This window comes from Dermochelys coriacea, chromosome 2 (assembly GCF_009764565.3).
Source record: "Dermochelys coriacea isolate rDerCor1 chromosome 2, rDerCor1.pri.v4, whole genome shotgun sequence".
Taxonomy (NCBI): domain Eukaryota; kingdom Metazoa; phylum Chordata; order Testudines; family Dermochelyidae; genus Dermochelys; species Dermochelys coriacea.
The window spans coordinates 24,891,006-24,914,669 of record NC_050069.1 but is presented as its reverse complement, the minus strand read 5'-3'; the positions used below and the strand labels follow the sequence as shown (position 1 = coordinate 24,914,669).

The window sequence follows — 23,664 nt, the reverse complement described above, 5'->3', positions numbered from 1 at the left end:
AGCTATCCATGATGAGTGTGGTCCCAGGGATGAAGCACAGACCTTGCTTCAGCCAAGTGATATTATTGAACATTTATATTTCAGTAATGCCTAGAAGCATCAGTCAGGTTGCACGAGGCAAGCATTTCTCAAATGCGGCCACCCGGGGCTTTGCTTGCGGCCACAGGCTCCTCGGCAATGATTAGGGGCGAGGGGAGAGGAGGGGAGCAGCGGCCCTTCCCCCGGAGCCACCAGCAGGGGTTGGGCCCTGCCAACCTTTGCAGCCGGAAACACTGGAGGAGCAGGCAGCTAGTGTGAGTCCCCCACCTTCCTGGGCCCAGTTGAGCTCAGGCTTTGGGCTTCAGTCCTGGGGTGGCAGGCTCTCATGGGGCGGCAGGCTCTGGTCCCAGGCCACAGGACTTCGGCCTGGACCCACTGGCCCCCACTGCCTCCCCTAGCCCATCGCCTCTGGCCCCACTGCTTTCTCCAGCCTCCCATGCATTGCCCTAGCCCCTGCTGCCTCACTACCCACCTCCCCATCCAGGGCTTAATTTGTCCCCCAGCTTGCCAGGGCTTTGTAAGTTTGCTGTGAAAAGTGATATTTGTATGTTTGTTAATATCACTTTTCACTGCCTCCCAGCTAGCTAGCAAGTCTGCTGCTGTGAAAAATGATATTAACAAACATACAAACATCACTTTTCATAGCAGCAGACTTACTAGCTAGTAAGTCTTTAAAAAAAAAACACAAAAGACAAGAACATGCAAAGCACCTTACTTTTTTTTCTATTCTGTTTAGGCCCAGTAAAGAAGAGACTACTGTACATTGTTTGTATTATTGATTTAAAAAAAAAACCTTACATAAACAAATTACAATGATTTGGACATATATATGTGCATATTTATTTGCTTTTCTGAAAGTTAATGACGTATTTTAGGAAAAATTGTCAGAGAGGCCAGAGTTGTTGAGAGAACCCCTGCGCTAGGCACTGTGATATGCACAGAAACTGTTAGCAGTAGTTTAATAAAGAGAGCTATATGCTACAGCTCCAGAGGATGAGAGTGAATGTGGAATTAGAAGGAACACTTCTCCTAAGATTCCTGCAGAGGCAGAGAGATACCCAGTTTCCTTCTGGCAGTTCTCTGCACCCGTTTCCACTGTTGTGCTCTCTCCAAGTGACTCTTTCTCTTTCAAAATAAATACTTGGTTTGTTCACAACTTTAAGTATATCTTCAGAAGGCCAGACTGCCTTTTAATTTTTATTACATGTCCCTACAAATTCTGTGTGCACCCACATGCATTCATACAAGAGACATACTAAAGATCATATGTTTCCTGGTCTGATAAGTGTAAAATTAAGCAAAGTATCACAAATGACATAACCCTGCATAATTTTGCCCACCAGTGAAATGCAGCCTCCTCTGGGTCTGAAGCAACAGTAGCACCAATATGCAATATTTTAGGTCAGGAACGAAGACTATTGCTGTAAATTAAGCCATAGGGAGAACTCAGAGCATACATAATGCAATTACCTCTCCTAGAATTTCACTAGGGCATTGGGACTAATTATGTAACCCTTGTGAAAAGTGCTGTTGGGGATATGTAGGGTCTGATTTTTAAACTCAGCCTGCCATTTTGCACTTGCAAGGCATTTAACTACTCAGCTGTGCCCAAAACATCTGTTGTAAGCCTAGATGTGCCCAGAATTAACTGCAGGAACAAATATGTCGGTGCAATTATCTTTGAGAACAAAACTCTACTTGCAAAAATGGAGGCCAAGTTTAAAAATCAGGCCTTTGAATTTCTGTTCCTTTTTTCCCCTCATCTCTTCCATTCACTCACCTTCCTGTCCATTTTAAAAAAATATTAATCATGCCATTCATATCCATCTTCCCCCATTATCCTTCTATTCACCCTCTGCTACTTATCACTTCACTATTTGGTTTAGCTTTTATCATCATTTAGCTAAATAAATGATAGGCACAAGCATGGTAACAATACCATATGTGTTGCCCAAATGAAGGAGAGAGTCCTAACAGTGTGGTTAATGGCTGCTCATTCTGGAGTCAGTTTCTCTAAATATATCTATCAATCAGGTAAACAAAAAACTACCAAAATCTGATCTTCTCAACACTGCTTCATCAGTGTGGATAAATCTGTTCTAGGAAGGAACGCCATTGAATCTAGGAGAGGAAATTACTCTATGTTACTTCAGGTTTACATCTTTCCTAAGCAGAGACTGGTCATTATCCCAGATAATGCAGTCTGTTTATGTAACTGAGCACTGTGCTGTGCTGTTTTACGAAGCAAACCACCAAGCTCTGGAGTTAATAAGCTACAAAGTCAAGCAAAATGGGGCAACAGCAGAGCTCTCCCTGTTCTTATACAAGTGTTCAAAAATAAGTGATCCAGCCAGGATTTAAAAATCAGTTTCTTGTTGGGGAAATATATAGGATTTTTCCATTTTTGTGAGATAAGTAGCAGGAGTTTTATCGTTGAGGTGATAGGGAGAGTGTATAATGCTGCAATGAGGTCATTATAGATGGGGTTTGTCCACTGACCATCTTCAAGGGCGTATGACATGACCTTTCCCTTTGATAGCATTTTCACCAGATGCATGGAAGAGAATAAATGAACACAAATGATAATTAAAACAAATTCAGCAATATACCCAAGTCTTCTATGACAGTGATGTGATAAAGTGCACTTTGCATGTTCTGCAAACTTTTTTGGGAAGCACTTAGATGTTATAGTGATAGGATCAATAGAAAACTCTAAAACAGACAGCATATCATTTATCCAGGCGTAAAGCATGCTGATTGGTTAGAGGAATTATGGTATATTAGAAGTCAAAGGTCACTTTGGCTTAAATGAAAAACAACACAGTGCTTTCTAGTGACTAGAGCAATGAGTTGGGAATCAGGAGCCTGGATTTTATTCCTGAATGTACCACTGGTTCCTACTGTGACTTCACTTAAGTCCCTTCACCTCTGTGTACCATCTATAAAATGGGGCTGCTTAAAGAACTGATTAGTCAAAATGTGTGGGGGTACAACCACAATACCATATATTAACTTTCTATTCTAATGGTTTCTTAGCTTATCCTCTTTGCTATTAGATGGCTGAATACATAAAGATAGTTAAACCAAAGTACCGAAATAGATTATTTTAGGTTAGATAAAAATGTTTTAACTACATTAAGAGTGTTTTTTTCAAACACATTTTAAGCTTTTTTAATATTATGGTTATTTTAAGATCTCAAAAATGGTATCACATTTTCACTGAAGCTCCCCTTTTGTTCTTTAAAATTTACCAAGTCAGTACTGAAAATCCATGACCACAATCCATGAGGAGAGGAACTATCAATTCTGCTGATGCCTGCTTGTTTCACTAACCAGAGTGTAAATAAATGCAAAGCAAATGGAACATGGAAATGTTTTCATTTGAAGTCCAAAAATGGGCTCAAAGTAACTTTTGTGCCATTTGACTAAATCTTGTTTGCACAGCTTGCACGTTTCACAACCAGAGTGTTATGCTTCATTCCAAAGGATAAGAGAAAACAGGAAAACAGATAACAACACAGCACTATCCAGTCCAATACTGAAGGAGACAGCTGTGATAAAGGACTTCTCACATATCTTAATTCCAGTACAGTGATATGGTTATCTGACTGCAGAGGAGTCTGAATGTTCTAGAATATATTAGCACACTTTTCATTTTAGAGATATCATACACTGAAAAATAATTCCAATTCACTTTGCCAGTTAGGTGATTTCTTCTCCTTTTCCTCATTTGGGTATCCTCTCACATCCAGCTACTGGATTTTGACAACAATAATCCGCCTGCCTTCTAGGCAGAGTTCTGTTAACATGTGCCAAACACTGGCGTTCAAGATCCAGTGCGAAGAATCTTCTCCTTTTTTTAGTTTCAAACATTATTAATATTATCGGGGACCTGTTAGCAACTCTTAAATTTAAGTTGCCTAATGCATGCTATGATAAGGGATTCTCGAGACCTCTTCTTTGAGAAGCATTAAACACTTCTATAGTTTGCAAGAGGCTTTTGATGTTTGATGTCCCCAGGCTACAAAAATGCATTTTCTAGGTCTGCATTTATAAGTTTTGCCAGAATAGCTATGTCAATTAGAGGTGTGATTTTTTTTAGACACTGCTATGTCAGCAAAAGTCCTGGTGTAACTGCAATAAAACCAGGGGGGAAAAAAGTGTGATTGCAAAAAGTTATTTTGCTTGCCAAACCAGAATAAGCTATACTGCCAAAAACACTGTTTTCTAGTATAACTGTATAGATATATTCGCAAAAAGAAAAGGAGTACTTGTGGCACCTTAGAGACTATTAGTCTCTAAGGTGCCACAAGTACTCCTTTTCTTTTTGCGAATACAGACTAACACGGCTGCTACTCTGAAACCTGTATAGATATACCAACTAAACCTTTAAGCATAGAAAAGGCTTCCCCCCCCCCAGGAAATTCTGTTCAGCTTTTGTTGAGATACAAACTGTTAAGTCACCATTTCCTACACGGTATAGCTCTCTAGTGCAAGAGATGGATTTTGCCCCATACTCCACTATTCTGTTCTTCCCACACTGAATCAAACTACCATAAGAATCCCTTTCCTTGTATGATTGATAGGAGAATACCACTCAGGAATACAGGTAAGAGAAGGTGGCCACTGACAAACAGATGGAACCAATGTACATACACACATGCAACCCAGGCCTGTCCAATTTCCTTACCTCATCCTCTAGGATCTGATATTACTGTCATTTAATTCAGTGGCAAAATTCCCATTTACTTTAATGGAGTAGGATTGAGCTTCCAGTTCCCTTCATCTTGATGGAGCTCACTCCAGATCTTCTGAGTGAGACTGCTTAATCTGGTAGCTAGAACAATGACTTTTCTCTTGCCTGAGCTCATATCCTGCTTTCAGCAGTGGTATCTTCAGGTTTTTTGTAATTATCTACATTTCTTTACAGACTAAGCGCTTCCATACGAAACCATTTTTCCCTTCAATTCTTGCTTTATCTAGGGGTGGAATTACTGACTTAAACACAGAGAACGTCTTAGACCAGAAGACTTGTAAATATAAGATACATACAATAAATAACACCCAGTCTCTTCATGTGCTGAGAGACTTGTGCTAACTGCTAGCAGAAAGAAAATCACTGGCCAACTCCATCCAGTGCAAACCTAGCAATAGGGACACATGCAAGACTGGATTATTGCAACTAGTTCCACCAGGCTGAACCAAGAGGTCATCCAAAAGCTGCAACTATTGGCTGTATGCAAAGGCCATCACCCTAAGCAGACCTGGCTGGCATGAGTACATCACACCAAGGTCTTAGCCAATCAAATTCTGGGACTTTTTCAAGTTCTTCATCTTCTTTAAAGCTCTACACAGGCAAGAACTCCTTTACCCCAGAACCATCTCTCTCTAAGGTTCTAGCATGATTGCTATGCCCTGCTGGAAGAGTCTATGTTTTACCTTGTGGTGGTAAGGGAAATAGCATTGAGTGGAGGAATCACAATTATGGATGTGACAGATATGATAATATTCTGGATAAACCTTATGGAATTAAGTTTAAATAGTGGGGGAAACCATTGTATTGAAAATCCAAAGGCTGTGTACTATTTTGTACAGAATTTCTTTAAGAGGAAGGCAGGATTAACGCAATCTCTAGGGCATGTTAGGAACTTCAAAGACTTTTGGAGGAAACTACATGTGAAGTGGATTTCCTAGGACATACTTGGGGATGAGGGGGAATACAAATGACCCACCTCAAGTCCATCCTTTTGAAGCTACACTTTGAGCAGAGACCCATTGTCTGACTGATTACCTATTCAGTCTCTTCAAGGAGCCAAACTGCATAAATTAGCGACTGACAGAGTCATGGATTGTTCTTGTTTGGAGCAAAGGGTGTAATGAACTTGAAACTGCAGGAAAACCCCTGGGTGGGGGTTGACGGACTGCTCCTCCCAAAGCCCATGTTGCAGTTGGGGTGATCTCTGGTAAGCTTATTAGCATGCACATAGGTTCTTTTATTATTTTTAATATGTTTTCTCTGTCATGCTTTTACCTTAAGAATAAAATGTGCATGCTTAGAAAGAACGGTGCAATAACTTATAACTGTGGCAATAACACTGTGTACTATCTTGAAGCAGAGATGTGAAGCAAGCCTGCTTAAGGATATTGTCTTTTGCTGGAAACAACACAGTGAAGGTAGGGAACTGTTCAGCCTGGAAATACCCCACTTAGAAGGAAGAGAGACACGGGTCTCCACTCAAAAGACAAGTAGGGACCCAAAAACTTAGAGTGGGTACCCTTGCTGGACAATAGAGAGGGAAGAGAGGTGCAGTTGCCCTGAAATGTAACAATGGCACAGGCTTCTGCAGAACAAACTGAGCTCAAATCTCACCAGCCTCTGAACACCTGGTAAGACACACCTGTCTAAACAAGCACTTCCCCAAATACCCATCAAGTAATGGCACCTGATGCAGAAAGAATCAAAGAAAGCCTCTTTCACAGTGGTATTAAGCCCCATCAGCATACCTGAAAATAAATAACTCATTTCAATTCTGAACATGAGCTTAAAAGCAGCTCTCAAGACAGGCAAAGTCAGGACACCTGGGAAAAAAAACAGGGGTGCAAATTTTAATGCCAATGAAAGACAATGACACAGAGCTCTGGTAGAGGGACAAAATGGAAATATGGCAATGACATTATTAAAAGTGTCCCTCTAGTATAATCACATTTAGTATGTGTGTAAAGGTCCACCCAGGTAGGAATTTCTTTTATGTATTATTCTGCCACCAAAGGCTCTCAATAAGGGGCATGAAAAAGGAGAGGGACTGTAAGGACTAACCATCACCATACCCTCCTGCTCACTATACTTGCTAATCCCCTGGGTCTGACTGATTAAAGAAAAAAAATGAGAGGGTAGAAACTTACATACTGGGTAATGTATACACTGCCTTGCAAGCTGATACTTGATATTGGAGTTAATACCAGAAAAGCATAAAGAATGTCTGACTAATAAATCCTTAAGCCAATGTGGCACGTTTCAGAACCCATTCTCCCAATATGGTCAAGTGCAGGAAAAATTGGGATGGGCACCTCTGTAACCATTGTGTCTGGCTGCTTTTCTTCCAACAGCTTGGAGTCTGCCATGAGTGACTTTAGTTCCTAAATGTGTCCCAAAATCCTTTGCAGCAGTGTTTCAAAAGATCAACTATATCTATTAAAGTGCACCTAAAACCCCTACTGTTCAGCACTGAGCAGAGACATGCCTTCGGAGTGGAAAATTCATGCCAGAGATGAAAGATTCAGGATTGGCTTTTTGATAAGTGGCTGCAGTGGTCCCAGAAGAATTCTGGCAGTGTGCAATTAGATGTAGCACCCTAGATGTCCACCTACTTGTTTTAATATTGCCCCACCTAAGCCAGGGTTTCTAACGCCTCTATTATTTACAGTAAAAGAAAGGCTGAAGTTAAAAGCTAAATTCCATGCACGGACACGAAATACTCTAGTGCAAGTGCAGAACAACCCCAGCAATTGCATTGGCATTTCAATGGGATTACATTTTACATCCCAACAACCACCAGAAAAAATCATCATGATTAATGTCATAGTGAATGCTAACCGCAATCTGAGGATTTGCTACAAATTATAAAGTGGTGTCGTAAATACTCTCAATGGTTATAGACTAAGATTCTTTCCTAAAGAGAGCTCAGATTTCTTCCCACAAGGGTCCATGGAAAACTTACAGACCTGTGACGAATGTAAGGAAAGCAGAAAAAAAACCACTGAGATGAGTCAGGTACACATAATGTAACTAATTGGCTTCATTTGATCATGTGGGAACACCATGTTGTGTTCCCTTTCCCCTCCCCCTCCCCCCATGGACAAGTGGCAGTTGAAACAGAGGGGGGGATTCCCTTTCATGGGAGGATAGATAGTGCTGCTGCTGGCCTCCCCAAGGCACTTTAACCAGCTGGAAATAGCTTTAAATTCTGACCAGGACTCCACAGGAGTAATTCTGCCACAGCGGGTGCCCAGGGAATGTGCTGAATTCAGCTCTTTGTCCAGGTACCCTGACACCTCCCACTTTCTGGGTTTCACCAACCAACTCCTGGCTGGGATTGCAGGAAGCCTGCACCCTGGCACCCTCACCTTCCAAGTCACCTTTCTGCAACCAGGGATCTGCAGCTTGCATCTCAGTGACAAAATAAAACCAAGCTGATTTACTTTATATTGTACATACCCTTTATTTCCCCCTCTAAATGGGCTCCCACAATAAAATGGTTAGGAGATTTTTGACTTCTCACCATTACTACTGTACACAGCTGAGTGGATAGGTTGGTGTGAAAGCATGTTTACTTTTCAAAGACAATACCTCTTAATATCTATCAATGCTAATTCTTCATTTTAGCCATTCTAAAGATACAGAAATCAGTACATACAGCCAAATCCTGTCCCTATTAAAGTCAATGCAAATGTTGCCATTTTGGTGCTGGTCCACAATGAACACTAACATTTGATGCAAGATTTTGAGCCATGTGAAGGGGTTCCGCTCACTGCAGGCGCACCTCCTTGCGGTTAGATCCGGGAAATAGTTCTTGCCCCATCTGGCGCCCCCTTCCATCTGCTACTCATGCTGACCTCTCTCTGTGACTCAGGGTTCTTTCTCTTCATGACTTGGCTGCTGGCCAAGGTCACTAGTTAGACCCCTCCCTTCAAGGGCAAGAAAGGTCCCATCAGACAACTATCCATATGCCGTCTCAGGCAGTCTTCTGTTCCAACTCCAGGTCCTGTGCCACTTTGCCAGCAGCTGGAAAGAGAACCTGGGCTCACCTGCTACTCTGGGTTCCAGCCCAGGGACCTAACGACTAGCAATCTCTGTCTGTTCAGTCTCAGATCCCGTTGCTCTTCCCCCGTCGGCTCCTTCCTACCCCACCTCTCTATCTCTTGCCTAACTCTGGGTTTAGCCCTGGAGTTTCTTTGGCTCTCCGTGGCTACTTCACTCCTCTAGGTCTCTTGAGGGGGAGGGATAGCTCAGTGGTTTGAGCGTTGGCCGGCTAAATCCAGGGTTATGAGTTCAATCCTTGAAGGGGCCGTCCAGGGCAAAAATTGGGGATTGGTCCTGCTTTGAGCAGGGGGTTGGACTAGATGACCTCCTAAGGTCCCTTCCAACTCTGATATATCTATGATTCTTGTAAGTCTCCTGAATCCAGGGCTGGACCCCACAGCTTACTCTCCTCCTTGTCCCTGGTCAACTCCCTTTCCCTCTAGGAAGTGACTGCAGACCTCATCCCTGCCACCTCTTCCTGCTTTCACCTCCTGGCTCTCCCAGCTCCTCCCTCAGCTGGACGTCATCTACCATTAGGCCCTCTCAGTCCCTGGTTCCCCTCAAGGTGCAGCATCTAAAAAACTGGCTCCTCCTGGCCCATATTAACCTGCCCAGAGCTTGTGGAGGGTGGACACCCCATCACATAACATGAAGAAAGCGAGAGGACCGTATGTAATGGAGATTATATGGTGACTGTGAGGAAGAGGCCAGACAGCAAATGCTTTTCCTTACTGAATGAGGAAACACTGGATTCAGTTTATAAAAATATACACTCAGTAATCATTTTAATGAGAATAAGAACAAGCTGCATTTACACAGCACCTTTGATCCTGAAGGATTCACAAATGGATTCAATCACAAGAGAAATCAATTGCCCACCAGTGAAATGCAGCCCCCACTTTAGGGTGGAATATGGAAGCTATTTTGTGCCAATATCACGGCATAAAATGTCAGTGTATTTTCAGAATGGGTGCTCATCTCTTCTTTATTTAAATGCTAGCACGTCCACAGTGTGCTCTACTGCACACCTGCTGTACTGCTAAGGAACTGTCTGCAATTTCACAACTCTCCTTTATTTTAATCCTATTATGTGGTGATGTTGATCACAAATGCTTGAAAGGCGGTCTGCAATATATTCTGAGAGCATCCAAAATATGATGCTTTAAAGTGACCTTGTAACCTGCTCATCTTTAACATGCATATTTACTTTAAGCCTATCGATATACCACTGCCAGGTGTGTAAATGTACTAATGCAGAACAGCTACACTCAACTAGGATTGGGAGACAATCTCCTGTTCTGAAGAATACAAGGCTTAGCACATAGAGGTGTATGCCTTCAAAATGGGGCTACATACTTACAGATGATAAAACTTTTCATGCCCAATAACTATTGGTGTTTTGCCTCTTCTTCGGGGAGATGATTCAGAAACAATGAGTAGCCAAACATATTCTGTGTTCAAAGAGCTTATAAAAATGAGTGGGAAAAAGGGAGGCTCCCCTGACGAGCCCAAAGCTGCCAACTGTAAATTTCAACATTAAAATTCATTAATGAGGTTCAGCAGTTCTAACAAAGGGTCCTATTCTATTATGTGAAATTCAACCCAAAATGTTATGTGGTATATAGGCCTCAGTCTGGCTCTCTACAGGGTGGGCGTCACCTTAAAATAAACAGCAGGGCTAACCATCATGGACTTTTGCTGGCTTTTCTAACCTTGGATAGAGCTGGGAAAGGTATCTGAAAATTTTTTGCATCCTTGGCCTCATTATGAGGCACTAATACACCACACGTGCTGCTGAGGAAATCGTGTGTCTTTTTAAGGACACTGTAAATCAATAACCCAGCGCTGCTAGTGGAACCAGTCAGAGCACACAAGCTGTTAGAGCATAAAGTTGATTTCTGGAGCTCTGGTACTGAAATAATGTTGGATCTGTTCCTGTGCGTGCCTGGATTTTCTTCTCACTACATCAATGGTTCTCAAACTGCAGCCCATGGACCACCAAAGGTCTTCCTGGTGTTTGCAGATTTTAACATTTGAGAGCCAAGCAGTGGGAGACAGAAGGGTTGGGATGGGAGGCAAGCCCCTAAGAGGATCTGGTTACTAAATGGTCTGCAGAAGCAGAGAGTCTGGGAACCACTGAGTTAGATAAGATACCACAGGTCAGAGCAGGCACAATCAGAGGCCTTTGTAAAAGCTAAATAAAAACAAATATCTGATTCAGCCTCTACTTCCAGACACACAGAGAGCTTTGAAATGAAAAAGAAAATATGTTCATTACCTTTTCTGCAAGCCAGCCTAGATGCCTAATCTCTCGACTTCCAGCAATCCCAGTTTTACCCAGCTGGTCTTTCACCTCTGAAATCACCCTGGGAATAAGGTCACTCACACTGGAGTGGATAGCATTGAACCAGGCCTGGGCTGTAGCTGAATCCTTACTCCTTAGAACCACAGTGTGCTTGGCATCAGGGGAATGGACTTCAAGAAGCCTAGAAAAATGGGAGGGAAAATATTACTTTTGCCCAAAACTTGGGGTAACTAATTGACTAAATATACTAAGCTGTTTTACAATAAAGCAATTGAGTTAAAAGGACATCAGCAAGGTCTTAAACTAAACTTACCTTTACCGTTGTTTAATTTAATAGTATTCACCTTAAGGATTTCAACTCTGGTGAGGTTAGTAGTTGTTGCTCCTTTGAAATACTGATCCTTAAAGGTGACTTGCAGGACTAGACCCTGTCCCATACTTGGAACTTCAGTGTGAGTTCCAAGCGCGGAGTGGCTAGGTTAGAAGGGACATTCATTTGTTACTTAAAAGATATCTTCTTGTTTTTCAGATCCCATGAATTTCCAGCCTGCTGTGGATCATCACCTCCTGCCTGATGCGATGACCCAGCAAGCATTATGCTCGTGACATGATGCCCACCATGAAGCCCTGATGGAGACTAGAATGTATCAATAAGGGTTAGCCAACTCCCTTCTTTTTCCAGTATTACAGAGTTTCCTGCATTGATCAATATACCTATTATAAGCCGTCCAGAACAGTGCAACAAAAAAATAAACCCCCCATTACCTGATCATATATAATGTGGCTTAAACAGAATTCCATTGTGAGTTTGATGTCACCATTAAGCAGAGCCAGCAGCCTGCACTGATTCAGATTTTCTGGGAAGTAAAGTAACAAACGTTCTGAATGCTCCCTTTAGACCCTGTTCACACAGAATGGGAATGTGTTAGCTATAACCATATAAAACAATGGTTCTTGCTAGCAGCGTCCTGTTATGGTTTCCCTGACTAGCATGTAGACGGGTACTTTTTCCTGAGAACCATGCCCCACAAACCTTGATGTGGGTTGCCACCTGTAGTTTCAAAGTACAGTTTAACACAGTTTTCTGGCAAAAGAGAAATATCCTCTCCACGCTGGTCATGGGAACAGTGCCAAAAACATTACTAGCAACAACTGCTTTTAATATGGGCTGTCTCTCATACAGCTCTGCTCCCAGGGTGGACAGGGCCTTAGATACTGATTGGTGGGGTACTGTGTGCACACACACATTTTTCAGTTAACTTTGTGGGCCACTTTTTATGCCCCCCATCAGAACCAAAATAAGTTAAAGCGTGGCCCAGCTGTGACAAGAGAGTGGGCACTGTGGGCATCCATATTTACTGCCTCTGTGACTCCATATTGTATTTGCTGTTTATAATACAAATAATAAGACTTCCTCACCTAAATTCCATCATTACCTGAGATCAGAGAGTCAAGCTGCATACTTCCTGGTTTGAACCTCATTGCTGTAAGCTCTTTCGTGAAAGGCCAGTCTGTTTCTATGTGTACAGTGCCTAGTACAATGGAGCCCCTCTCCTTGTTTGGGGCTGCCAGGCAATACGGTAATACTCATACATACATCATTACGAATATCCTGAAATTTGGAGCTTAGTTAACAATTCTGCTGATGTACAAGTCAGAGCAGAATCCAACTTACTTTCCCATAGCTGAGTTAGCACTATAGGATTGACAGCAATCATAACACTTTTTTGGGGGTGCGAGAACGAGAAGGGGTGTGTGTGATCCTGCAAGCCCCTCAATGCCAACTGGGCCCACCATACTGTAATTCATGTCAGGCCTGACACATTTTATGACAGTGTGTTCGAGGTAATGAGTATCTAAAAGGTGTCATGTAAGGTATATGTAAATTGGTGACATGCAGGTGTTGAAAATCATTGTATGATGTATGTGTGAGTTGTGTATAAAGAGTACTGTAAATATGTTCTTAAAATGTGTTTGGGAGGCAGTGCATAAACCCAGCCTGCCCCAGACGAAGGAATATTGTTGTACCTGCCGGACTGGCTTGGTCACATGCAAAGGACAATGAAAATACATTTACATACAAGGTAAACATAGCCATCAAGCTAACAAGCAATGGAGAAGATAGTTTAGTGATCATGCCAGGGGACAGAATCTGCACCCCAGGATCCTTCCTGGCTCTTGAGGCAGAGACAGTGGACTTTGGGAAATATAAGGGAAGCAAAAACTTAGGGGACATAGGGTACAGTACCCTCTGAAAGTTGGATCCCCTAGCGTGGAGAGCTAGAGATCGTAACTTCATATAAGAAAGAAAACTACTTAGGCAAAGACTGTAACTTGTTAAAATTAAGATTTAGTCACTAGAAACCATGTTTTGTTTTGTTTGTAACCTGTCTCTTTTTCTCTTCCTTAGTATCACTTAAATCGCTGTTTTTTATTTAATAAACTTATTCTAGTTTTACTATAAACCATTTCAGTGCTGTTTTATACTGAAGTACGTGCAAGTCTTCAGCTAACCTAATCAGCTGGAGCGCACACTGTCTTTGGAGGCAGTGAACTTAATTTCTGTGAGTGTTACAGTGAGAGGGAATGGACACTGCAGAGACATATCTCTGGGGAACTCGGGTTCACTGATCCTTACCTGCAAGGCAAGGTTTAAACTGGCAGAGTCTCGAGGAGTTTGCTGGTGAGGAAGACAGACCCGTTTGGGGCCGGGGGGTGGGGGGGGAGGAATCTAATCTCCAGCAAAGCACACCTCTCTGTCTCAGCAAGAATGAAATGCAATGGCTTACAATTCTGAGTGGCAAGAACAGAATGTCACAGGATGTCACTGAAGTCAGCAGATCCCATTCTAAATGCCAAGATTTTCAAACACAGGAGACTAAAGTTAGGTTCCCAAATCAGTATTTTAGGTACCTAAATACTTTTCTTTTCAACAGTGTTGAGCACCCATTCACTCCTACAGGAGCTGTTGGGAGCTCAGCACTTTTGAAAAAAATCAAGCCACTTATTTAAAATTCCTAAATATATATATTTTGGACCCTAACGTTATTCCTATTTTAATAATCTTGGCCAAAGCATGCAGATCTGTTAAGAAAATGACACTTTTGCAAATTCACTCATCTGATCATGAAGACAGACAGACTTTGGTTATCACTTTATCCATTCATGTCTAGTGGGTTTATAACTATTGTAAACTGTTTTCTTCTTTTAATCCAAATCTCCTGATATCCATGTGCTATATCCCACTGAGGTCAATAGGAACAAAATCTGGCTCTACTGAGACTTAGATATTAAATAATATTTAGCTCTTGTATAGTGCTTTTCATCAGTACATTTCAAAGCACTTTACAAAGTATTATTATCCCCATTTCACAGATTGACGAAGGAACTGAGGCACAGAGAGCTGATGTGATTTGCCCATCACCCCCCAGCAGGCCGCTGACAAATCTGGGAACAGAATCCAGTGCTCTCGCCACTAGGCCACACTGTCCTCCATTTTAATAATTCTTCTAAGGAGAAGTATTATGTTGGAACAAGACTTGTATAGCGCTCCTTGTAACAAAAGTTAATGTTCAGCTTGATCTTGTGAAACAATGCTCTTTGCAAAAATGTTACAGTACAAAATCTTTAAAAGAATCCCCAAATGTACTGTGCAAAAATACAAAACATTGTGCAAGCACTGTAATGGGAAACTGTTTTCAGTTACAATGAAATTTACGGCAAGTTTGTGTTTGGTTCTTTTTAAGTTAATTTGCAGCAATGTTTGGTTTAAAAATAAATTCTCCATGGCTAAAGAACTTCCAAATGATAATATGAATCCGTGCCATTTTGAATTAGCAGCCTGAATGATATCTGTCACTTTAATGAATAGGTATTTTAAACACACAAACATATAATTTGCTATGTTTGCCCCCCCCCCGGGTGTATTTTCCTTGACTGCATCTCTTTAAAGTGTATGTCTAAAATAGCTATCTTCCTTTTCCCTCCCATCAGCTGTGTCAAGATGCAAATACAACCACATATAAATAGATTCCTTCAGTTTCTTGGCAAAAGACATCAATTTAGTTCTTTATATCCTAACCATCATGAGCATTTAGAGGGTTTATCCCCAATAATTCCTTTAATTGAACCAAAATAATCAAATGCTGTTACAATTTGGCATCATTTAATAGAAACATTTGCAAAGTATCATCTGTGAATGATTTTTTGATAGGGGTTATTTTTAGGAAAGGTGATTACACCCGGTTTCTTGTAAATTGCCTGTCAGACACCAAAGCTTGATGGTGATGTACTAACAACTGCAAATGGCTACATTACTCTTCACCACATGACAGGAAGATGAAACAACATATACTGTGCTTTTTAAAGTGATTTCAGAACTGAGGAAAGATGATGTGTTGACAGTGATGACAACTGAACCCTTCTATCCATGGAAATGATTCTGCATGGTAAGTAACAACACAAGTTTAGTCCCCCACTCCCCCCCTGTGGCCAGTTCACATAAGATAAGAGTCTACTATCGCTACCAACTATTTACTCCTTTTGCTCAATCAGCAGGGACTCATGATTTTATGCTGAAAGTCCAGAGACCAAATCTTGCAACTAGCCTGAATGAGGGTCATTATAAGAGCTGTATAAATAACTGACTTTTTTTTTATTTGCTGGAAGTTCCAAAAATAAAATAAAATAAAATAAAAATAAAATACGTTGGATTGAAGCAAAACTGATATTTTTTCTGAATTTTCAGCAAGTCAGAAAAAATCATTTAGTTTCTGTGCATTTTTAACCCTTGTTTTTTTAAAGCAAAGAATATGAGGGGTTACATTCATAGAGGAGGGGAGGTTTACAACCCTATATCCTCTCCTGCCGCTAGGTACCTAAGCCCTTACTCAAAAAAAAAAACCCCAAACTAACAACCAGGAAAAGGAGGATAACCCCAATAACTTTTAGCCCAGTGGTTAGGGCATTCCCCTGGGATGTGAAAGACCTAGGTTTGAAACACTGCTCTGGAGCAGTGACTGAAACCCAAGTGTTCTTCTTTCCATGTGGATGCCCTACTCACCAGATTAGTGTTGTTCTCGCTCTGACCCAATGACTGTTCAAGTATTATCCAATCTATAAAAAGGGAAATACGGACAACCTGGGGAATTACAGACCAGTCAGCTTAACTTCTGTATTTGGAAAGATAATGGAGTAAATAATTAACAAATCAATTTGCAAACATTTAGAAGAAAATAAGGTAATAAGTAACAGTCAGCATGGATTTGTCAAGAACAAATCATGTCAAACCAACCTGATAGCTTTCTTTGATAGGGTAACAAACCTTGTGGATAGCGGGTAAGTGGTACACGTGATACATCTTGACATTAGTAAAGCTTTTGATACTGTCTCGCATAACCTGCTCATAAACAAACTAGGAAAATGCAACCTAGCTGGAACTACTATAAGGTGGATGCAAAACTGGCTGGAAAACCATTCCCAGAGAGTAGTTATCAGTGGTTCACAGTCATGCTGCAAGGGCATAACAAGTGGGGTCCCGCAGGGATCAGTTCTGCTTACGGTTCTGTGCAATATCTTCATCAATGATAGAGAGTACACTTATAACACGATACCAAGTTGGGAGAGGTTGCAAGTGCTTTGGAGGATAGGATTACAATTCAAAATGATCTGGACAAACTGGAGAAATGGTCTGAAGTAAACAGGATGAAATTTAATGAGGACAAATGCAAAGTACTCCATTTAGGAAGGAACAATCAGTTGCACACATACAAAATGGGAAATGACTTCCTAGGAAGGAGTACTGTGGAAAGGGATCTGAGGGTCATAGTGGATCACAAGCTAAATATGAGTCAACAGTGTAACATAGTTGCAAAAAAAGCGAACAACATTCTGGGATATATTAGCAGGAGCGTTGTAAGCCAGACACGAGAAGTAATTCTTCCGGTCTACTCCGTGCTGACTAGGCCTCAACTGGAGTATTGTGTCAAGTTCTGGGCACCACATTTCAGGAAAGATATGGACAGATTGGAGAAAGTCCAGAGAAGAGCAACAAAAATGATTAAAGGTCTAGAAAATATGACCTCTGAGGGAAGATTGAAAAATATTGGGTTTGTTTAGTCTGGAAAAGACAAGACAGAGGGGACATAGCAGTTTTCAATTACATGTAAGGTTGTTACAAGGAGGAGGGAGAAAAATTGTTTTTTCTTAATCTCCAAGGACTGGACAAGAAGCAATGGGCTTAAATTGCAGCAGGGAGGTTTAGGTTAGACATTAGGAAAAACTTCCTGTCAGGGTGGTTAAGCACTGGAATAAACTGCCTAGAGAGGTTGTGGAATCTCCATCTTTGGAGATTTTTAAGAGCAGGTTAGACGAACACCTCTCAGGAACGGTCTTGATAACACTTAGTCCTGCCATGAGTACAGGGGATTGGACAACTTCTCAAGGTCCCTTCCAGCTCTATGATTCTATGATTATGCAAAGTGCAACCACTTCAGCAGGAGACATTGAGACCCATCCCAAAGCAGCCAATAGCTCTGGGGTTAGGGCACTCACCTGGGTTCAAGTCCTTGCTCCAGAATGGGAATTCAAGCCTGGGTCTCCCACATCCCAGGTGAGTGCTCTAACCACTGGGCTAAAGTTTATAAGGTCACCCCACCCACCTCCTCCTCCTCCTCCTTTCTGAATGGTGCCTAAATCCCCTTGTGAACTTAGCCTGAAAAAACAAAACAATTCACTTCAATATTTCTGAAGTTTTTTCATTTTGACCAAAAAACAAGGAGCCAAAACAGACATGAATTTGCAAAATGTTTCTGTCGACTCAGATGTGCTTTTTTCCAGTGAAAAAAATGTTGTCTGAAAATTCCACCCAGCTCTAGTCATTATGCAAGTTTCCCTCATAGAGCCGTTACCAAGTCAATTCTATGGTGCTCAGAGGTCAAAGGCGTTATAACTTCACTGCCTAACCCTCCTTGTCTCTTACAGTGTGTACTTGATACATTCACAAATCCTATTGGGAAATGGTCTATGTTAACAGCTATTTGCTGACTCATGGTATTTCCATATTTTCTGGAAAGCAAGAAATATTGATGACCTTAGTAAACTCAAACTCTAAAGTGCTCAAATGTTTCCGGCAGTCCAGTCTTTGTAGCTCTAATTGGCTCTCTGGCTGAACTGGCCACCGCCTGCTCAATTATGTCTATCTGCAGTTCGATGATAAAGTTCTCTTTTAATTCCCCATTGAATAGAAATATTTAGGGCAATGCCACAGCTGTGTTTACTCTCACACTCCACCACAGTTATGTAAATACTGCATATGGAACTATTTCTGATAAAGCCCATACCAACCCAAAGGAATTATATGTTAGCTCTAGATGGTTGCCAAGATGTGCGGTCTCTCTCCAGATTGGCAATGCATATGAATGATATCACATTTTCTCAGAGATCATTTGGCAAACCTTATAATAAAAGAGTAATTTTCTCTCTCTTGCAGAGTTCCAGTGAGACAAGGAATATCTCCCAGCATTCCTTTTCCTACTTACAAAACATGGGTTCGACATAAAACCCAAAACCTCTAAATGCTGCAACCTTGCAATAAGAAGAACATTCACTCCCACCTGAATTCCAGAGCTTTTATTTTATAGAGGGGCAGATATCTAAGAGAAATATCCAATATACTATATTAATCACATATTTGATAAGATCTCAGTGGAAAAGAGTGTTTGTTTTGTAAGAACCACCTTTTGTCAAATCACTTGAGGATTTTCCCCTCCCATATCAGCTTAGGGTCAAATTTTGCACAGATTTACATCCTGTACACTCTCTCATGGATCAGATTCAGGAGTCTGTTACTCAAATTAAAGGGATTGATAACTTCATTACAATTAACGATGAGTAGAATCAATAGACTTCCTGAAGTCAGCAGAACTACTCTGGATTTACACCACTGCAACTGAGAACAGAATTACTCCCACTGATTCCAGATTTCTGTGGGGTATACAGTCAGCACAGCATTTGATCATTAGGGCAACTTCTTTTCTCAGTTACCCTTGTTCAGCCTGCTTGGATCAGTGGGAATATTTTGGTGCATTTCTCCAATATAAAGAAGGCCAGAATGTCCCAAGATGTCAGTCCCGATCCCACTCCTACAACATATGGTGTTTCCCTCTGACTTCCCAGGTGGCTCCATGGGCAACAAGTGCTGTTAGGGTTGTGCCAGTTCAATTCCAGCTCTGGTATCAGGGGATTTAACTAGGAATAAGTTGTTGAAATTAAGAAATGGAAAATTTAGGTTTCATTTCAGGGGAAAAGTCCCAAAAGTCCAACCTATTAGACAGTGGAATAATTTCCTAGGGAAGGTCGTGGAAGCCTCATTACCTGACATAATTAAATGTGGACCAGAACAATGTTATAGGGTGAGATAATCTAGGCCTTTTCCGTCTGAAAACTCTGTGGTTCCATGACTGTCACAAGAATGCCAACTGTGCTCAGTATTTAAGTTTCTTGCTGACTTGCAACTAATGCTAGTTAAGTTGAGGATTTGTATGATGTAAGATACCTGTTAATTGGGGACTGGACTGGACTGAGATGCCCAACAAGGGTAGAATTTGGCCCTGCAATAAAAACATGTGCTGACACTGACTGATTTACAAATCCAAACTAACCATTTTCTTTATCTAGAGCGAGTAATGAAAGACATCAATTTTTTTAAAAAAAATATCTACAGACATTAAGCAATTTTTTCCCCTATGCACAAAACTCTTTCCTTCCCTTCTCATGTTCTCATATTTCTTTTTCATGCTCTAATCATAGTAGTGCTGAATGCTGAGACAGTGATATCCAGTCCAACCCTCATTAATATGGGTAACTGGTTTAAGTACTGAACAATTGAACCAAATTGTTTCAGATACAGGGGAGGTCCGTTACTTGAAAAACCAAGGGACAGTGGAAATAATTTGTCACAGTGAGTTTAGTGTCACATCACAGAACAAAAATCAGAGACACTGCAGGATCTTGCTTGCACTCTGGACCGAAGCACCTTTAAAACTTTCTGATCTACAAAGCCAGTTCACGTTGCCTTCCATATGTGTTTGGGGTGAGAACCTAGAGCACAGCTCCTTGAAGCAACTAGCTGTCAATAGAGGGGGAAATATATGTGTTTTGACGAAAAAATACTTTAAAAATCTCCCACAGAAGTTACAGCGATCCTAAAACAATTGTCAAGTTCACAGAATACAGTGTCTGCTGTTTGTGGTGAATCTTCACTAAGTGAAGTGTGACTGTAACTACTATACAGTACAGAGCATGATCACTTTATTTGAGGAAAATCGTAGAGACATGGGACAGAATCTCATGCTAGAGCACGCATATAACTTCCACTGGCTCCACGGGAGTTAGATGAATTCTGTGGTGGGTCCCCAAACAGGGCCCCAATTAAGATAAATCAGGCAGGAATGTCACAAGACAGTGGGGTGAAGAGCAGGACTCCAGATCCATCCATAAAACAGCTGAGGAAAGCGGAAGAATGAGATACAGTCTCCAAGAAGACTGTCTTATTAGTCAACTGCCTGCCATAAAGAGATTACTATAAAAGCACACTCCAATTCTTTTAATTTTACACTCTTAAGGTGAAAGGACAAGTGCCTTCACAAAGAGATCAGTAATGGGGTGTGCAAAAAGGTTAAATAAGCAAGAAGAAGAAAGGAACATCTGAAAGAAAAATCATAAAATTCCCTAGGGTTCAATTCCTGGCAACACAGACCAGTGGAAAGAGCAGTAGCCTGGGAATCAGCTCTGCCACTGACATGCTACGACTTGTGGCAAGTAATTTCACTTTTCTGTGCCTCAGTTCCAACATCTATAAAATGGGGCTAATGATATGGTCACATCATGCCCATATTCTCCATAGAAATATGCTTATGATATGAATAGGCATAACTAAGATATGTTTTATGCAAGATGGGTCATGTGAAGTATCATTGAAAAGGTTATGCCTTTTCACGGGGTCCAGTGGGCAAATGAATTGTTGGAAGCAGAGTGCTCAGGTTAACTGGGCTGCAGGGTGAGGGGAGGAAGAGCAGTGTGGGGCTGGAAATCAGAAACAGCAAAGGTTGAGGTTGGAGAGGCAACACAGAGGGACTTTAGTGAGCTTGGAGCAGCTAATGTAATTGATCTTCCTTCCATTCGGCAGCATCTTGTGTGTGTGAAGAACAAACATTGTTTACGGTAGCTTTGCGTCAGACACACTAAAAATACAATCCACTTACTCTGTCTCATTAGTCTGTATTTTTCTTTTCCTTCGCTCCATTCTTCCTTTTGGCTGTATCTTTCCTTCCTTTTCAGCGTTTTCCCTTTAGACAATCTTTTAGAGTCGCATTACTACAGTTCAGATCCCCTAACTTTCTTTCACACTTTCCATCCCCCTCTCCCTGGCTTGAATTGTCACCCTTCCTCCTTAGATTTCAGTTGTTCTCCTCATTTCCTGTTCTTAACCCCCTTTCTCCTTCCACTGTATTCTCTCCATGTCTTTGTTCCCTTTCCCCATCTCCACACCCAATTTCTCTCTTCCCATTCCCCAACTCATTCATCTACCCAGTGCCTCTAGCACTAGCCTTACCACTAGAAATGGTTGAAAAATGGGAGCCCTACCCCAATAGAAAATTTACTTTTCATCAAAAAGCCTATATCTTAATGTTTTGGGTCAGAAACCAAAACCTTTTGAGGGTGGTTTTTTTTGTTGTTGGTTTGGGGTTTTTTGGACAAAAAGTCAAAATTTTCCATGGAGACCAAACACTTTTCACAAAAGGGTTTCCATTAATCAAAAACCCAATATTAACTGCAAAACAATTTTGGCAGAAAATGTTCAACAAATCCTACAGTCTGTTGTCTCAGCATCACAGCCCACTGCCACAGATATTCAGCCCTGATCACACCCAAAATCACAATTTATTCCACCCACCTCTCACGCACCACCCACAGACACACTTGCAGTTTTGTCCTTTTCTCCCTCTCAAATGAGAGGGAAGTATGGGAGAATATGGCTCTCTTTCCCTTCAAGATGAGGAAGGAGTAAGGGGAGGTAGAATTGCATGGGTTTATAATAATACTAATTTGCCTCAAGTCATGTTAGATTCCATTAAACGTACAACCAGCACAGCACCTTTTGGCAGTCTGTGTGAGCTGTATTCCTCAATCAGGATCATTTCTCTTTCTCAAGGTCCTACTTCACACAAAATGTTAAACTATTACAAAGAAAATACTGTGGATAATAAATAACAGCATTACAGTATGATGATTAAATAATACTGGAGGTTAGAGCTGCGGGCAAGCTGGTGCCGTTATTTTAATATGACCTTGTGTCACTTTCATTCACGACCCAACAGTGCACGTTTTGGAAACTTCTTTCCTTTGCAGAGAGGAGTGCGTCACTTGCTGTGTCTGATAGCTTAGGAGAGTGTCCTCACTTCACAGCTGGCCTCTCTCTTGGATCTGCAATGGCCTCTCACCCTACATCTTCTCATAACGCCCCCTCTAACTGTTCTGGGGCTTGGCCCTCCACCAAGCCACATAAAAGCATAAATCCCTTCTGTGGTAGTTCAAATAAGAGTCCAAGCAAATTTTAAAACTAACAGCCCTCCTGCCCCTTAGGCTTCACTGTAGTTTCCTTGTCAGCTCTACCTCAGGGCTTCCCCTGCAGGAGCCTAGCCCACTCCTGTAGAGTGCTCTCTCTGTTGGTTATGTCTATTAAATCCTATCCCAAGGGTTCTCTCTACCAGAGAGAGACGTCTCCTCTATTGTCTCTCCCCATCTGAGCTTCTCAATCTACTTACAAGGCCTATCTCCACCTCCTCAGGCTAGGAGGCAATAATAATTGGAGTCCATCCCCCTGCCTTGCAGGTAGTGGGGTTAAGCCCCATCATAGACAGATTATGTCTTTCCATTGTGCTTGGTGGTCTCCAAATCCCCAGAGAATTGTTTCTCAAAGTACAGGTTGAACAGGCCTAATATGGTGAGTTTAATACAGCAAGACTATTCGGAATCAAGGCTAAAACTGCAGTCTGACCTTGTTCTTAACTTATCTGCATTTGTGTGCAAGTACCATAAAGCCTCCTAATAGTGGGTTATCTTACATAACACATTGTACATGTTAGCCTAGCACAACTGGGTGATTTATGGATGATGGGATGGCAGACTGGTGTTTCAACTGTAATGCTGTCAATTTCACTCTTTTATAGATTTAAGTTAGACCCTTTTAAGATGTTTTATTTTAATGTAGGGAGGGTTGGGTATATCCCCCGCCTAGTTTGTTATCTGGTTAGATTAATATTAAACCCAATCCACCAGAAAAACAGTAACCAAGATTCCAAATGTAAATCAGGAGTTTGACTCTAATAGGTTTGGTAACTTATTCAAAGGACTTCTCGATATTCAAATAGCAAAACATGTCTGTGCAATAATCTTATTTATATTATAATTAAGTTCTTGAGGCTTTTCATTCCAGGATATCCAAATGTTTTAACAACCA

The 23,664-nt window shown here is 41.4% G+C and overlaps 1 protein-coding gene across 2 annotated transcripts in view; it reads right to left on the bottom strand.

Moving 5' to 3' along the window:
- SNTB1 (syntrophin beta 1) overlaps positions 1-23,664 on the bottom strand; it is a 178,864-nt gene that overhangs the window by 67,323 nt on the left and 87,877 nt on the right. For both annotated transcript variants that reach the window (XM_038392301.2, XM_038392302.2), the window contains exon 3: positions 11,118-11,325. In XM_038392301.2, coding sequence (XP_038248229.1) covers positions 11,118-11,325 — 208 coding nt within the window. The remainder of the gene's footprint in view (positions 1-11,117; positions 11,326-23,664) is intronic.